Here is a 15,792-nt window from a genome sequence, read left to right as displayed (position 1 = left end):
AAAAATGCTGTATTCTCTTTCGATTCTTAGAGCCTTATTTATTTATATTATTTGTTTTATTATAACTTTTCTTATGTATTTAACTTTATTTATTTTATTTAACTTTGTTTATGTATTTATTATTTGTTTATTTATTCATCTATTTATTTATATCTATACTTCTTTTAACTTTATTATTTATTTATTTATTTATTTATTTATTTATTTAATGATTAATTTATTTTAACTTTTAAAAATATTGTCTTTATTACTGCACACACAAAAAAATCGTATCAAGTTAAAAACAAATAACAGTCTCTTAAAATTTCGGAAATGTTTGAGAACTTAGTTAACCGTTAATCAAAGTTAAGTTCTAGTCGCACGACGTGCGCAATCCCATCTTTCAATGTTGTGCTGTCAACTGATGACACAGACGTTGTGGCCGACGGTCGGGTGGTAGGAATAATGTTCCAACTGTGGGTGATCTCTGCTGTAACGATAGTCGGCGTCAGTGGGGTGGAGTAGCGTTACCGCCAGTGACAACATTAAACGGAAATAAGGCAGGCACGTACTCCCAGTATTTATGAACCCGCTTGGAGATTGCGAGGACACGCAGGTGATACCCGTCGTGACGGTAACGATAGGAGATAGCTGATTTTGGATCGATTAATATTCAATGAGGAAACACACGTCACGTACGTAACATACATGTATTAGTACATATGTTAATATGCTTTTATTGTGTGATTTTTATGTGTCCACATAATATTTTTTCATTGGTTATGATCCTGGTTTAGTTTAACGAACTCTATGGCCTCTTTTCATAAATATTTCAAATTAAAAAAAAACATATTTTAAAAAAGAAAACAAAATCCTTTCACTATTATTATTAAAAGAAAGCATGGGTATAAAAACATTATTCTATGTTTTATGGTATCCCCTCCTAAAACTGTACATGCAATATGTTGATGTTAAGGAATTGTTTATGACATTTTTGTTTGTTTTGAAAGCATACGCACACACACACACACACACACACACACACACACACACACACACACACCATACCACCACCACCACCCCAACACACAGCGTACTACTGCGGTAGCACGCTCGTGGAAACTTTGTAATTCCAACGACCGTTAAAACACGTCAGTTCATCATTTATAATTTTTTATTTGTGTATAAATGATATAGAAACATTTAGTAGCGAAGCATATTGTAGTAATTAGTGTTCGGTATTCGGTCTGAAAATGGCATTCGAATGTTCCATGGAAATGACAAGCCAATATTCGAATACTAACTAAACAACAATTGACTTTTCAAACTAACGTTGTTTTTTTTCTTCAAAAAATAGTTTGAATTGTGTAATGAACTTTTAATAACTCTCAAGAGGGACATAAACAAAAATAATAATGCAGTAGTGACTGGTAGCTAACCTAGTTATAAATAGTTCGACTTTCGGTCTAGTATTACTGAATTATCAATATCAAATTACGAAAAACACTAAAACAGTATGACCGAAAACAAATATGTGGTAGAAAACCACCAGATCAGTTGGTTTTGGGGTTTTGTGTTGGGGGTTTTGTGTGGTTTTTGTGTGTGGTTTTTTAGTGGGGGGGGGGGGGGGGGGGGGGGGGGGGGTTTAGCTTCCACAAAATGTATCATTCTGACAGTGTTCAACATTACACTATTTCGAGATGCGCTGTGAACTGCCGAATACGCGGTTTCGGGTGGATTTAATTCAACAGAACTCAGACACATTACATATGTAACAAAAGGACACAACAAACACATAGTTCACATATATGACAAGAACATTCATCAACAGAGAATATCTTGTTCTATATTTTTTTTTTTTCTTTCTGTTTTCAATATGTTGATTTTACTATTGACTAAATAATGGCATTAATCTCCAATATCGGTATTATAAAGTTTACATAGCATGTCTTTGCGAGTGTTAAACCATCTTTCGGTTTCGAACGGTAAGCTTAAATATGATCTTCGCAATTTAGTTATCCAGTATCTAGTTTGGTACGATAATCTCGTCAAATAGGTTTTGAAATAAAATTTCATAGTCAATAATGTATAAAATAAGCCCCTAGAAAAGTTTGTAATACCTGAATAACGACTGTTGACAGAATTGATCGTTGAATAGAATTTAAAATCGACATATTGATTAGTGTAGATAACCCCATTCCCGTGTTATCAAAAATACTTTTCTACGAATTTTATTCACCCGCTTAAGACGTCCCTGCTAATACTATATAAGGAAACTGGAGACAAACTTTATGTTACCGACAGAATGCACGTGGCAGACAGCATGCAGGGCAGATTTTAAAATTCAAAGAAATCACATTATACATATCAGAGTCATTTTCCCTGTAAAACCTAAAACTAATTACTTGAAAATACTATTGTAATATTTCCAATAGTAAATTAGCGAGGAAATATTCGAATATTCAGCTCGAACACTAGTAGCAATGCATTATACATACATCCTACGTAGTGTGTATTAAAATTTGTTTGTTCTGTTTAACGACACCACTTGAGCACATTGATTAATTAATCATCGGCTGTTGGGTGTCAAATATTTGGTAATTCTGACTCATCAGAGGAAACCCGCTATATTTTTTCATTAGCACCAAGGTTTTTTATATGCATTTTCAACAGACAGGAAAGTACATACCACGACCTTTGACCAGTTGTGGTGCACTGGTTGGAGCGAGAACAACCCAGTCAATTGAATGGATTAATGTGCATTATATTTTGGTGTAAATTACCTTTGTTAAGTGTAAGATATGCACAATATTTTCTGTTATTCTTTGGTTAGAGAATATTAATAAAAACATCAACATAAAACGACCCCCTCAAGCACTGTGACACACGCACACACACATGTACGCAAACATACACGCACGCACATGCATGTACACACACGCACACACACATGCACGCAGACATACACGCACGCACACGCATGTACACACACACACACACGCATGTACACATGCACACAGACATACACGCACGCACACGCATGTACACACACGCACACACACATGCACGCAGACATACACGCACGCACACACATGTACACACACGCACACACACATGCACGCAGACATACACGCACGCACACGCATGTACACACACACACACGCATGTACACATGCACACAGACATACACGCACGCACACGCATGTACACACGCACACACACATGCACGCAGACATACACGCACGCACACACATGTACACACACGCACACACACATGCACGCAGACATACACGCACGCACACGCATGTACACACACACACACACGCATGTACACATGCACACAGACATACACGCACGCACACGCATGTACACACACGCACACACACATGCACGCAGACATACACGCACGCACACACACACACACACACACACACACACACACACACATATATATATATGTACAAAGGACAAGACAATTTAAACGAAATCAGCTTTTACGAGTAGGTGGTTTGTTGTTGGCTTTTTGTAGTTTTTTCTTTTTTTACATTTCACTCCAGACTAATATATAGTGTCTGTGCAAACAAAACGTTTGAAGTTCAGAATGAAAATTTAGAGAAAAAACCCCGCTACTATAAAATAACATTAAATCTTTTTTTTAAATCCCTGCGGAAATCTGCATTGTGTGAAAATATATTGAAAAAAGAAAATTTGCCGGGAGGGAGAGGGAGAGGGGGGTTCGACCCCCAAAACATCCGCCTCCTCTCTGCACACACCTAACTTTGTTGCCAATATAACATGGATATGTTTCCAAACAATAAAACACTGTAATAACTAAACGTACACGTAGGGCCTATACGAGAATATATTTTCCTGTTCAGAATGCCAGTGTCTGTATATGTGGATTTTGGTCATCCTAATTCTTATAATAACTAACTTGATTTTAAGAAAAAAAATAAACCCATATATATTAGGAAATATAACAGTTTGACCTTGATCGGAAAAATGTGTTCATCGAATATACACGCAGCGATGTTGTAAGCCAGAAAGTGTATACAAGTGGTCATTGATATATCTCCGTTAGTGGGAAACACCTTAACAAATTAAAGGGCGGCAAACGCAGGATTGTCTCTTTAGATGTTTAACCACCATTCGGATCGTGTGAATAAGTTTCAAACATGGTAATTATAAACTAGACACCCACTATTGAACCATTTTTCATCGATGTTTCCGCAACACGTGCCCAATAAGGACCATATACTTTACGGTACAGACAGTTAGGTGTTAAGGAGACTGAGAACTAACGAGACGACAGACGGGATAGGACAACCCCGTCGTTTTACGACCGCGGTTACGTACGCGCGGCGTAACAACCGAACATGAATCATGTCAGGATGCGTTTATTACGCTGCACTCAGTGACATTTCACCTGCTCTATATATTCTAAAGGGGAAAGTTTCTTCTTATTCATACCTTCATCTATTCAGTACGACGTTGGCCTTCATATAAAGCTCAGTCCACTGGCGTAGGAAGCGGGGTGGTGGGGTGGGGGTGTGTGGGTGTATGGGGCACGTGCTCCCCATTGTAGAAGCAGCGATGGGTTTTTTTGTACAGTAGAATCTCGTTGGGTCGAAGTCGAGAGGGTCGATTACACCGCAACGCTCGAACCAAAAACAAAGTGCTGAGTTACACTTATTACACAGTATTAACTGAACGGTTAGGTCCAACTACCCGATGGGTCGAACACGTTCTCAGGCACTGACGGGGTTCGAGCCAACGAGGGAGTAGATAAAAGTGGCCACTTAAGACAGGTGGCCGCCGAGTGCAGGTTGCCACATATATAGTCTTTAAAACATTTGTTGTTGTTTCGTGTTTTACCATCTACTACTAATCAACGGATGTGTGCTTCACAGTAGACTATAAATCTACTTTTGACATGTTGTCTCCTTCAGAAATAATGCAAATAGAATGTATTAAATTAACCGTTCTCAACAAGATTTTTTTCTTTTTCCATTTAATTATTTAATTCCTACTTCACTAAGACACCAATGCCATGACAACGTCATACAAATTGCATGCGTGTGACGTCACTGAAGATTGAGTCTGGACGTTTTATAAGCATGGGCCCAGATAGTGGATCATGAAGGTAATCGCCCCTTAGCGTAACGTCATTTCGACCCTGCCTTGTGTAGGTTCCATTAGACCAAATCAATTCCTATTGCCGATAATGTTAATGTTTACTAATAAAACTGATATAAGCAGCGTTTCAACACACCCAGGAAGTACAGCAATAGAAAGTGTGGCACCTCACATCTAATCTAGCTGCAAGAAAATGGGGGGTCACGTATCATTTAAGAGATTTAATTTATGTTTTTAATAGCAACCGTAATTTTTGCTGAAAATTGCAGTTCCATTTTTGGGGGTACCCCGCATTAGTTTCAACCTCTGGTATATACTGCATAACAACTGTATAACAAATAAAAGTGTATTTATTTATTGTCAATGGATTATTTGCACAAATAATCAATGTCACATATTACTACCAATCACACCCACAGCTGCTTTTACTCCGCAAATATTTGACGGTGCACGTCGAACTTTGACACGGTACTCTCTTCTTTGGTACTATGCAACCTGTAGAGAGACAATTTTGAAATGGGAATACGGTTCTGTCGTTCAGATTGGTACTGCCGTAGCCATAATCTCTGCTATATATATTGGCACCACATTAGAATTTTGGTAACAAAATAGTTTTAACATATAACTAAAATTTATAACTGGTAATGAAGCACTTATTATAGACCTATATACAAGACTTTTAGCAAACAAATACGTTAACAGTTAATTTGTGTAATACATTTAAACGTCGTTCGAAATTGTAAAACTAACTGCTAGTCATAATTTAAATTTTTAATGAAAAAACATGCGTTATTATGTGTAATGTTTTCTGCAATTTTAGTTATATGAACTTGTACGGACTTGTAATGGTAAGTGACCCCAACAATAAGTCTGCTTCTGCTAGCAAAATATGTCGTCAATACAGTACCGATATCCGTTGTCGTTGATACAGTACCGATATCCGTTGTCGTTACGACAGTACCGATATCCGTTGTCGTTACGACAGTACCGATATCCGTTGCCGTTACGACAGTACCGATATGCGTTGCCGTTACGACAGTACCGATATCCGTTGCCGTTACGATAGTACCCATATCCGTTGTGACGACAGTGCCGATATCCGTTGTCTTTGCGACAGTACCGATATCCGTTGCCGTTACGACAGTACCGATATCCGTTGCCGTTACAACAGTGCCGATATCCGTTGTCGTTGCGACAGTACCGATATCCGTTGCCGTTACGACAGTACCGATATCCGTTGCCTTTGCGACAGTACCGATATCCGTTGCCGTTACGACAGTACCGATATCCGTTGTCGTGATGACAGTACCGATATCGATTGCGACAGTACCGATATCCGTTGCCGTTGCGACAGTACCGATTTCCGTTGCCGTTACGACAGTACCAATATCCTTTGTTGGTCCCACACAGTGTCACTGGTATAGCATTTTTTTTCTACATCACGTGTTGCATCGTGCACCATTATGACAGTAAACAAATTATCAAAATGAAAGTTACATTCTCTCTCTTCAACTCTCCCCCCCCCCCCTTTTTCTCTCTTTATATCATGTGCATATATTTATCTATACTGTTCAAAATAAGTAGAGGATATTAAAATATAGCGTTAAATAATGGCGATCGTTCATTATATATTTTATTAGGAATTATTGCAAAGTCAAAAGGATTTATTAAGAAATACATTGGCGTGAAATGGTCATGTCTGGGTAGTTTCAGATGGCCAGATGAAACACAACTTGATGCCAAGGTTAGATGGATGCTTCAGGAGTTACTAACGGGTGAAACCTCTACAATTCGCCAGACATGCATGGATCTCGCGAGGCATGCTCCTTATCAAGCGTCCAATCTGATTTTGGGTGATCCTGGCACATTCTTCTTAGACCGCAACACCCAGCTCGGTCAAATTGGTCGGCTGACGTTCACGTTGTCTGGGGCGTCGCCTCGTGATGTCTCAGACTCGTTCGATGGAGGAAAGGTCGGGACTTCGAGCTGGACAAGGGAGTGATGCTTTGACCCTCCCATGGACAATGTGAAGTTGGTTTGTGGCAGTCATGGTGATTCCACCCCAGACCCTAACTTAACCCCTCCAAAACGATCACGAACTTGAATGCTGACCTCTGCGTAACGCTCATTGGGATGTCGCAAACCCGGTTACGTCGATCATTGTTCACACCATTGCCGTTCGACAGCAATGTATCTCGCCATCAAAGAGGCCGTGGCTAATGTCGGCGCGCGCGGAGTTTATATGCATGCAGTCTGTTTCTAATCGCGTGACCCGATACTCTCACTCCACCTGTAATATAGAGGTGTTTGGCTATCTTGAGATGCAGATACGGCCTCGATTCCTCAAAGTGTGGCGATCTGGAACTGGAGTTGTGGCCATAAGGCAGCCTGGACGAGGCCAATCATCCACGGTTTGAGTTATTCGATGTCGGGTCCACAAACAACTAATCACCGATCGAGATACATCGAGTGTTTGGCTACAATTCGCTGTTGCTCCAACCCAGAGTATACTTGTAGACCTGAATCTTTGACTACAATGTGCCTCTTGGGTTAAGATCTAGTAACGTATTAACACAAAACGGGATACTGCAGTGTTCAATTCGGAGTTGCACACCAGACAACTGCAATATGCAAGATTCGTGTTTGTACGAATGGCTGCGTTTGAAGAATGCATCGATCAGATCATGCATAATGTCTCTGGTTTTATATCTTGTTTCGTTCAATAATTATTCACAACGGATTTCTAATATCCCCTCCCCTGTTTATTTGGAACAGTATACATTTTGCTGAACTTGAGTATTTATAAATCAGTAGGCTAAATACGAAAGTGACAAACGACGTCCCATATACTTGGCACAATTATACAAAACAATAGGGCCGTAAACCTAACTAACCTACAATCAGGAATGGGGGGGGGGGGGGGGGGGGGGGGGGGGGCAGTAAATAAAAATAACCAACACACATCAATATAGCTTTAAATTCAGGTAAATAAAAAGGCAAACGTTTCAACCTAAAGGAGGACATTTTTGCTGGAAGTAGAGGTGTGGCGCATTTATACCTTGTTCAGTTGCCTCGAACAAGAATTGTATTCTCAAAAAACTACACTAAATGCCACTGTAGTTCTGGACAAAGTTTTATTACGTACTGATTAAACCGAAGGACTGATAATAAAATGATTTGAAAATATTTAAATATTTTAACATAAACACTGATTAATATTGATATCGGAAGGCCTCAAGCTATTTGTGAGGCTCGGAACCACGCTCCGCTTTTATGAATTTTGAATTGTGGACGCTTTGGCACTCTGTGACATTTTAAAGTAACTTCTAGGTCATTTTTAAATTTGAGATGTGGGAAAGTGACGGCAAGCTCTTAGACCCTTCAGCCATTTCCCTCCCTGCCCCAGGTCCAACGACCGTCATCTGTTTATCAAGAAAACAATCATTCCCGGAAGAGAGGTAGTATTTGTCCGAGGCGAGCCATGAACGAGTAAGGCCCTTAGGGCTGATAAAACAAAACACCACGCTAGGACTTCGGTTTGGCCGAATTTAAAAACCCTCCACGCTAGGACATCGGGGTGGCCGAATTAAAAATAACTCTACGCTAGGACATCAGTGTGGCCGAATTAAAAAAACCTCCACGCTAGGACATCGGTTTGGCCGAATTAAAGAAACCTCCACGCTAGGACATCGGTGTGGCCGAATTAAAAAAAAAACCTCCACGCTAGGACATCGGTGTGGCTGAATTAAAAAAAACCCTCCACGCTAGGACATCGGTGTGGCTGAATTAAAGAAACCTCCACGCTAGGACATCGGTTTGGCCGAATTAAAGAAACCTCCACGCTAGGACATCGGTTTGGCCGAATTAAAGAAACCTCCACGCTAGGACATCGGTGTGGCTGAATTAAAAAAAAACCTCCACGCTAGGACATCAATGTGGCCGAATTAAAAAAAACCCCTCCACGCTAGGACATCATTGTGGCCGAATTAAAAAAACCTCCACGCTAGGACATCGGTGTGGCTGAATTAAAAAAACCCTCCACGCTAGGACATCATTGTGGCCGAATTAAAAAAAACCCTCCACACTAGGACATCAGTGTGGCCGAATTAAAAAAAACCCTCCACGCTAGGACATCAGTGTGGCCGAATTAAAAAAACTCCACGCTAGGACATCGGTATGGCCGAATTAAAAAACCCTCCACGCTAGGACATCAGTGTGGCCGAATTAAAAATAACTCTACGCTAGGACATCAGTGTGGCCGAATTAAAAAAACCTCCACGCTAGGACATCGGTTTGGCCGAATTAAAGAAACCTCCACGCTAGGACATCAGTGTGGCCGAATTAAAAATAACTCTACGCTAGGACATCAGTGTGGCCGAATTAAAAAAACCTCCACGCTAGGACATCGGTTTGGCCGAATTAAAGAAACCTCCACGCTAGGACATCAGTGTGGCCGAATTAAAAAAACCTCCACGCTAGGACATCGGTGTGACTGAATTAAAAAAAACCTCCACGCTAGGACATCAGTGTGGCCGAATTAAAAAACCTCCACGCTAGGACATCGGTGTGGCCGAATTAAAAAACCCTCCACGCTAGGACATCAGTGTGGCCGAATTAAAAAACCTCCACGCTAGGACATCGGTGTGGCCGAATTAAAAAAACCTCCACGCTAGGACATCGGGGTGGCCGAATTAAAAAAACCTCCACGCTAGGACATCGGGGTGGCCGAATTCAAATTAACTCCACGCTAGGACATCGGGGTGGCCGAATTCAAAGAAACTCCACGCTAGGACATCGGGGTGGCCGAATTCAAAGAAACTCCACGCTAGGACATCGGGGTGGCCTAATTTACGGTTTTCAGTTCGCCCTGAGGTTGGTTTGTAACCATAGTTGCTTTAAATCGACGTTCGAGAATATCATTGCTGCACCAATGACCCCGTACTGGTCCTGGTCAACACATTTACACCCGTTGAAGTGTCGAATAAATAAGACCAAACCTAGCCCGATATAACTCGGAGGGAGTCGGGTGGGGGTGTTCAGTAAAAAAACAACCAAACAACTGAACGAAAAAACGAGATACCCCCCCCCCCCCCCCCCCCCCCCATAAAAAAAAAACCCTGCAAAAAACAAAAAAACTAAGTTATGGTGCACAAATATTGGTGGGTCTTCTCCAGCTACTGACCTAGATAAATAAGCACTTCTGAATTAAAAGCCATTTTTTTGTTTTCTTTTTCTTGTTGATGGGGTGACAACCCCACGCTGGGTATGGTGCTACTAAACAGGGGCCTAGCTTGGGATTTTCAGGTGGTACACAGACGTTTTCAGCAACGAAATAAAACATAGAGCATACAAGGATTTACATCATATATTTTAATTTTAATAAATAATAATAAAAAAAAAAAAAAAAAAAAAAAAAAAAAAAAAAAAAAAAAAAAAAAAAAATATATATATATATATATATATATATATATATATATATATATATATATATACATACACTCGCGGAAAAAAGTTCCTGTGCACCAAATAATTGCATATAGAGTATAATTTACTTGAAATCTGGTCATAAAAAAATTCAGTAAATAAACGTGTAACCACTTCCTTCCGTATCCCAGCAGTACCCAGTCAATTGCACGAGCTATTCATGCTTTGTGATCATAAGTTGCATTACTAGCATTCTTGGTCACATGCTCCTCTTTGACGTCATTTTTCTTATCATTGGACTCTAAAACTATTGTATGGATGCTCATCACTCAGAAAAATACTTTTCTTGGCATCTGATCGTCGTCAGTGTGATGTCACGCCTCCAAGAAAATTAACTTCTTCGAAAGATGGGCATGATTGCAGTTAGAATGGCACAAACGTTGTTGCTAGTCATTTTGGTGTTCATCAGAAAACTATGCAGTGTCTGCCGTTGTTCTGTTATATCGTCACCGACGGCGCACCAAGCATTGTGTAGACCGTATTTCAGGTTCAGAAGACAGGAGGGGATCACTGTACTTTTGACAGATAAATAGTATATCTATGTAAAACACAATATTTTAAAATTTTATAAATATACGTTTCACTGAAATTTTAATGATGCACGGGAACTTTTTCCGCGAGTAAATATATATAGATTTGTAATATCAGGTGGTAAGTAACTGCGTACCTATGTATATGGAAGCTAGTCCCCTGCTAAAGACAACAGAAATACAAAATATGTCTTTGAAAGTTCGCAGTGACATGGAGAAAGTCTAGCAAGTTGTAGAACTTGAGCCTAATGCATTTGTTGTTTTTAAAAAGTACTAAAATATGGCCTCGTTCTAAACTTAGACCTTCTGTATCTGTGGGTGAACACTGTGCTTTCGTGACAGTTGATGATGCCATATACGGGATCATATCCAAACTGAATAATGACAACACAGACCAAATTATTTCATCTCTTTTTGAACAGCCCTCCCCCACCACAAAAAACAATAAAATAATAAATTAAAAATGTAAACAATTATAATTGGAATTAACAATGATTTGGAAAAAAACACCTGGGAACCAATACTGATAAGATTGAAGCAGTCCTTGAGCGCCACAACGTTCATAGAGACGAATCAATACTGACAAGACTGAAGCAGTCCTTGAGCGCCACAACGTTCATTGAGACAAAGTTAAAAGTTAAACTCATTTTTCTTCAACACCACTAAAGCCCATCGATTTGTTGATCATTGGCTATTGGATGTCAAACATTTGATAGTTTTGAATACTGTCTTTAGTTAAAGTTTGTTTTGTTTATCGATACCAGTAGGATACAATTATTTATTAAGAATTGGCAACAGAATGTCAAACATTTGATAACGCTGACCTATGGTATTACAGGAAACCTGCTGCAATTGGCAGTAAGAGATCCTGTATATATGCACTTTCCCAGAGTGGACAGCACACACCATAACCTTTCGTGGGGCATTGCATTGGATGAGGAAAACCAAATGAGAAACTAGATCCACTATGTGGATTCAATCAAATGTCTACAGCATCCTACCGACTGAGCTAGATCCCAGCCCTGCATAGAGACAGGCATACACTGAGTAATTAGTAGAGATTCCCGGATTCAATCAAATGTCTACAGCATCCTACCAACTGAGCTAGATCCCAGCCCTGCATAGACAGGCATACACTGAGTAATTAGTAGAGATTCCCGGATTCAATCAAATGTCTACAGCATCCTACCAACTGAGCTAGATCCCAGCCCTGCATAGACAGGCATACACTGAGTAATTAGTAGAGATTCCCGGATTCAATCAAATGTCTACAGCATCCTACCAACTGAGCTAGATCCCAGCCCTGCATAGAGACAGGCATACACTGAGTAATTAGTAGAGATTCCCGGATTCAATCAAATGTCTACAGCATCCTACCAACTGAGCTAGATCCCAGCCCTGCATAGAGACAGGCATACACTGAGTAATTAGTAGACATTCCCGGATTCAATCAAATGTCTACAGCATCCTACCAACTGAGCTAGATCCCAGCCCTGCATAGAGACAGGCATACACTGAGTAATTAGTAGACATTCCCGGATTCAATCAAATATCTACAGCATCCTACCGACTAAGCTAGATTCCAGCCCTGGCATAGACAGGCATACACTGAGCAATTAGTAGAGATTCCCGGATTCAATCAAATGTCTACAGCATCCTACCGACTAAGCTAGATCCCAGCCCTGCATAGAGACAGGCATACACTGAGTAATCAGTAGAGATTCCCGATTAAAGATAGATAGACCGATCATAAATTATAACACAATCACACTCTTCTGATGAAGGCAGCTTCACTGCTGCAGAAAAGTCCAATGTTAATTGTAACAAAATATTGATCATTCTCTAACAATTCTGCAAGTACAACAATTGCTGCTTTCAATGTGATAAGATTTATTGTACAACTCTTCATTTTAGCTTCTTCTTCTTCCTTCGGGATTTAAGTCCCTTCATTTTGCCATTGGACAGGCCACTCTCGAATTCTGACAGATTTTTCTTTTGAAAACCTTTCCCGGTCTTTTCAAATCTGAAAGAAAAGCAAACCCTTGATAGAATGAATGAATGAATGAATGAATGTTTAACGACACCCCAGCACGAAAAAATACATCGGCTATTGGGTGTCAAACTATGGTAATGCAAATAAATAAAGTGATGATCAACATCAATATAAAAATTCAAGATTTAAACAAAAACAGTGGAAAGAACTGTGCAAAAACACAAATATCGCAGAATTTTACGGATACTGAATTTTACTCAAAACTTCAATTTTGTGCTGTATTGGCCATTCTCAAAGAGAATGTTACACCCCTGCACCACGGTGAGGTTACAGCACACGCAGGGGCAAACCTTTGATAGTTAACAGCATTTACTGTCAGTAAGATCCTCCATCAGGTGACATGACTGTCATCAGAGAGTTGAACAACAGGATTAAGCTCTGTACCAGGATTAACAGAGGATTTCTTCAAGGTGAGATATTCATAAACACCAATAAATTTGGATACCTAAGGATACAGATTTAGATGGGGGCCAAAGAGGCCCAGGCCCCCTTTTTTCAGTCAAGTCCAAACATTTCTATTTCAATATTTTCAAAACCAAACTTCCCTAAATATATCATGCCTATTATTTTGTTAGGTGTTTGAAAATGAAAATGTTTTGGTTTTTTGTTTAATGTTATAAATGCATTACAAGTTTTTTCTACATAAAATATCCCAGATCCACACCAGACCATCAGATACAGAGTGTTTGCTTCATGTGTATACACAAAGCTATTCAAATGTGTAAGTACACACCAGGGCCACCAGGAACCAAATCAGGCATCATGGCTATTCATGACATCCAATAGCCAATGATTTATAAATCAGTGTGCTCTAGTGGTGTCATTAAACAAATAAACTTCATGACTAGTCATATCTGTGAGAAAGTTATATTTAAAAGAGGTGAGTGCATAATTGAACTGTTCTTATTATAAGCCTTTTTAATGGCTTTGATCACTATTTTAGAAAATTAAGAGTTGAAAATAAGAATTTCATCTTTGATTATCAGTTTTAATCAACTTTTGATTACAGAATCAAAACATGAACTATTGAAGGACTAAAATTTACAAAATGTCAAATAGACCAAAACGTTTGTTTGTTTACCTGTTATGTTTGTGCTGGTCACTCCTACGCTTGTTTGTTTACCTGTTATGTTTGTGCTGGTCACTCCTACGCTTGTTTGTTTACCTGTTATGTTTGTGTTGGTCACTCCTGTGTTTGTTTGTTTACCTGTTATGTTTGTGCTGGTCACTCCTACGCTTGTTTGTTTACCTGTTATGTTTGTGTTGGTCACTCCTGTGTTTGTTTGTTTACCTGTTATGTTTGTGTTGGTCACTCCTACGCTTGTTTGTTTACCTGTTATGTTTGTGTTGGTCACTCCTACGCTTGTTTGTTTACCTGTTATGTTTGTGTTGGTCACTCCTGTGTTTGTTTGTTTACCTGTTATGTTTGTGCTGGTCACTCCTACGCTTGTTTGTTTACCTGTTATGTTTGTGTTGGTCACTCCTACGCTTGTTTGTTTACCTGTTATGTTTGTGTTGGTCACTCCTACGCTTGTTTGTTTACCTGTTATGTTTGTGTTGGTCACTCCTGTGTTTGTTTGTTTACCTGTTATGTTTGTGTTGGTCACTCCTGCGTTCGTTTGTTTACCTGTTATGTTTGTGTTGGTCACTCCTATGCTTGTTTGTTTACCTGTTATGTTTGTGCTGGTCACTCCTACGCTTGTTTGTTTACCTGTTATGTTTGTGCTGGTCACTCCTACGCTTGTTTGTTTACCTGTTATGTTTGTGTTGGTCACTCCTGTGTTTGTTTGTTTACCTGTTATGTTTGTGCTGGTCACTCCTACGCTTGTTTGTTTACCTGTTATGTTTGTGTTGGTCACTCCTGTGTTTGTTTGTTTACCTGTTATGTTTGTGCTGGTCACTCCTACGCTTGTTTGTTTACCTGTTATGTTTGTGTTGGTCACTCCTACGCTTGTTTGTTTACCTGTTATGTTTGTGTTGGTCACTCCTACGCTTGTTTGTTTACCTGTTATGTTTGTGTTGGTCACTCCTGTGTTTGTTTGTTTACCTGTTATGTTTGTGTTGGTCACTCCTGTGTTTGTTTGTTTACCTGTTATGTTTGTGTTGGTCACTCCTGCGTTCGTTTGTTTACCTGTTATGTTTGTGTTGGTCACTCCTACGCTTGTTTGTTTACCTGTTATGTTTGTGCTGGTCACTCCTACGTTGTTTGTTTACCTGTTAGGTTTGTGCTGGTCACTCCTACGCTTGTTTGTTTACCTGTTATGTTTGTGTTGGTCACTCCTACGCTTGTTTGTTTACCTGTTATGTTTGTGTTGGTCACTCCTGTGTTTGTTTGTTTACCTGTTATGTTTGTGCTGGTCACTCCTACGCTTGTTTGTTTACCTGTTATGTTTGTGTTGGCCGCTCCTGTGTTTGTTTGTTTACCTGTTATGTTTGTGTTGGTCACTCCTGTGCTTGCTGCCCAAGTTCACCTTCATGTTGGACGGAGCGTCTCGGAGTCCGAAACTCTTCGCCAGGTGACCAAGATGTAGCTGTCGTATATCAAACATTGACTTCAGGTGGGACGGAAAGGTCGTGTAAGCTCGGATGAATGACTGAAATGCTGTGTGA

At 39.7% G+C, this 15,792-nt stretch overlaps 2 protein-coding genes across 2 annotated transcripts in view; both read right to left on the bottom strand.

The window, feature by feature from the left end:
- Positions 1-5,994: 5,994 nt before the first annotated feature.
- LOC121383882 (insoluble matrix shell protein 4-like) lies at positions 5,995-7,134 on the bottom strand. The gene is made up of 2 exons (XM_041513978.1): positions 7,030-7,134; positions 5,995-6,549 (listed from the first exon to the last, which is right to left on the bottom strand). The coding sequence occupies exons 1-2, from the start codon at positions 7,132-7,134 to the stop codon at positions 5,995-5,997; spliced, it is 660 nt and encodes a 219-aa protein (XP_041369912.1).
- Positions 7,135-13,002: 5,868 nt separating this feature from the next.
- The window catches only part of LOC121384038 (probable ATP-dependent RNA helicase DDX31), a 29,578-nt gene continuing 26,788 nt past the window's right edge, over positions 13,003-15,792 (bottom strand). The window contains exons 16-17 of the mRNA XM_041514200.1: positions 15,607-15,784; positions 13,003-13,152 (exon numbers count right to left, since the gene is read on the bottom strand). Of these exons, the coding sequence (XP_041370134.1) occupies positions 13,035-13,152; positions 15,607-15,784 (296 nt within the window). The 3' untranslated portion in view covers positions 13,003-13,034. The remainder of the gene's footprint in view (positions 13,153-15,606; positions 15,785-15,792) is intronic.

Source organism: Gigantopelta aegis, chromosome 10 (assembly GCF_016097555.1).
Source record: "Gigantopelta aegis isolate Gae_Host chromosome 10, Gae_host_genome, whole genome shotgun sequence".
NCBI lineage: Eukaryota > Metazoa > Mollusca > Gastropoda > Neomphalida > Peltospiridae > Gigantopelta > Gigantopelta aegis.
Note: the sequence above shows the minus strand (reverse complement) of the source record. Positions and strands in the feature narration are given on the sequence as shown.